The sequence below is a fragment of the Cystoisospora suis genome (genome assembly GCF_002600585.1).
Source record: "Cystoisospora suis strain Wien I chromosome Unknown contig_6490, whole genome shotgun sequence".
Lineage (NCBI taxonomy): Eukaryota > Apicomplexa > Conoidasida > Eucoccidiorida > Sarcocystidae > Cystoisospora > Cystoisospora suis.
In genome coordinates this window covers 10,943-12,929 of record NW_027159278.1, presented here as the reverse complement: position 1 = coordinate 12,929, position 1,987 = coordinate 10,943, and the positions used below count along the sequence as shown (strand labels likewise).

Below are 1,987 nucleotides of genomic sequence, written 5' to 3'. Positions count from 1 at the left end.
GAATGACTACCACGTGACCTGCCAAGTTGTGTGATTGTGGTAGCCAGGCACCAAGTCGGTTTATGACAGACGCCGCGCTGAAGGAGGATGCGCTTCGGTGGGTCTAGCTTGAGAGGCTTTCTTTTTGCTTGAGCTCTGTTGGTGCTTTTCTTTCGGTTCGCTCGAAGTGAGTTTGGTGCGTGGGGCAGTAGGGAACTGTACATCAATCTCGTTTGAAGAACTGACGAGCCATGCTGCACCTGCCCTCGCTGCCTGCGCACCACACTGGCTCTGAGATATAGCGAGTGCAGAGAAGTGAGTCCGTGACTGGCACCATCAGGCTCGCAACTGCTACGTGACGTGGAAGGGATGGGGACAAACCCCACGTCAACTTCACCCATAGGTCGGAACTCCAGAGTTCCCTTTGTCACTTGTTTTCAGTTGGAGTTGTGGGAGGGACAGACAAGTACGCAAGTCGTGAACTCGAAGTCCGAACTTCGCCCAATGCCATGGGCGACGTCACACGGAGCTCACCTGACTGTTGCAGAAACACCCCATGTAGCTCGCCGAACAAAAGACCACGAATTCGGCAAAGGACCATCCTGCCTCGAGGGATCGTTAGTGAGCTACGTTTGCAGACAGTACTCGCCCGGAGCGCGCGAAGTCCCTCGCCGCAGCACAACCATGTCGGAAATCGACAATGGGCATCCGGTGTCTCCCAATATCACCGGAGACAGTCTGATGTGAGTCGATCTACCCTTCCCGTCTATAGCCCGGCCTCTACCGTTCCTTTCTTTCCAGGTGAAGAGCCGTAGGATTGGCAATGCTACCAGCCCGGAAGGTCGATTACGGGACTGCGTGTCGACATCGGGCTTGCACGTTTTCGTAAGCTGGTAGCTGACCGTCCTGGACCCCAGCGAGCACTTTGGCAATGGCTTTGCTCGGCAGTGAATTCTCTATTTTTTCTCTCAAGTTCCCAGAGGACCTTCGCGCACTGCTGGCATCATCATGGTATGCTGCTAGCGCTTGTTTGGACAAGGCTGCAAGCGCATCAGCTCGCCACCGTCCCCGGTTGTCTCGTCGTTGCTTCTTGTCTTCCACCTTTTTTTTTTTTTCTTTTCTAGATACCCGTGAGCTTGCACAGTTCATATCGAAGGAAATTCTATGGTTGGTGGCTGCTCCAAGGCTCGGGCGCAAACCTTTTTTCTCTTTTTTCTCAGCAACCAACGACCGGGTGAGGTCAAAGCTCGCAAATCGCGCCGCGTGTTGCTACTTGTCGAGTGGTCTGCTGCGATTGCTCGGAATCTATCCTCCTGGTGAAATTTTCGCCCCTGTCATTTCTCGAATCCCTTCGCGGCGTTGGTAGTTGGAAGCATCATCTGCATCCGTCGGGGGCCGCTTCTCTTACCTGCACCTCCAACATGGACTACATCAAAGAATTCATTCTGAAAACTCTGTCACAATACGTGGAAGGTAAGACTCTCTTCTCTTGTAGTAGGGGTGAGGTGTCGCCCCGAGTTCTCCCTTGCTGGCACTCCCTCTTGGAATCTTGAATAGGAACGGCGCGCTGGGAGCAGGACGTTATCAGTTTTTTTTTTTTTTTTAGCACGGGCCCCTGTGCGCCGTAGCAGGTGCGTTCCTCATTAGAGTACTTGATCGCGTAGGACCAGGTGTCTTCTCTGCTTCGACTCTTGACAGCAGGGCCATCGCCTGCCGTAGAGGTGTCTTCCCAGCGGGGTGCAGTCTACATCGCAGTCCTCCGAGTATTGATACTCCGCTTAGAGTGCCTTTTTATCCTGATATGCTAATGACTTCTGCTGTCTCCCTCAATTGGCGTGTGGCCCTTTGGGGACAGCGTCTACGGACTCGAATACCTTCGAGCTTGCAAGCTCGAAGCCTGGACGTCGCAAGTACCAGTTCAAGCGGCGCCTCAGAAATGGGTGAATGTGCATAGGCAGTTCGCTTTCGAATGTCTTCGCAAACAACCAACGTGGGAGTGCCAACTGCG

At 53.5% G+C, this 1,987-nt stretch overlaps 1 protein-coding gene across 1 annotated transcript in view; it reads left to right on the top strand.

Annotated features, from left to right (window-relative positions):
• Nucleotides 1-1,014: 1,014 nt before the first annotated feature.
• The window catches only part of CSUI_009985 (amine-terminal region of a tm vesicle-mediated sorter), a 5,151-nt gene continuing 4,178 nt past the window's right edge, over nt 1,015-1,987 (top strand). Inside the window, exon 1 of the mRNA XM_068070092.1 lies at nt 1,015-1,452. Within this exon, the coding sequence (XP_067917933.1) occupies nt 1,401-1,452 (52 nt within the window). The 5' untranslated portion in view covers nt 1,015-1,400. The remainder of the gene's footprint in view (nt 1,453-1,987) is intronic.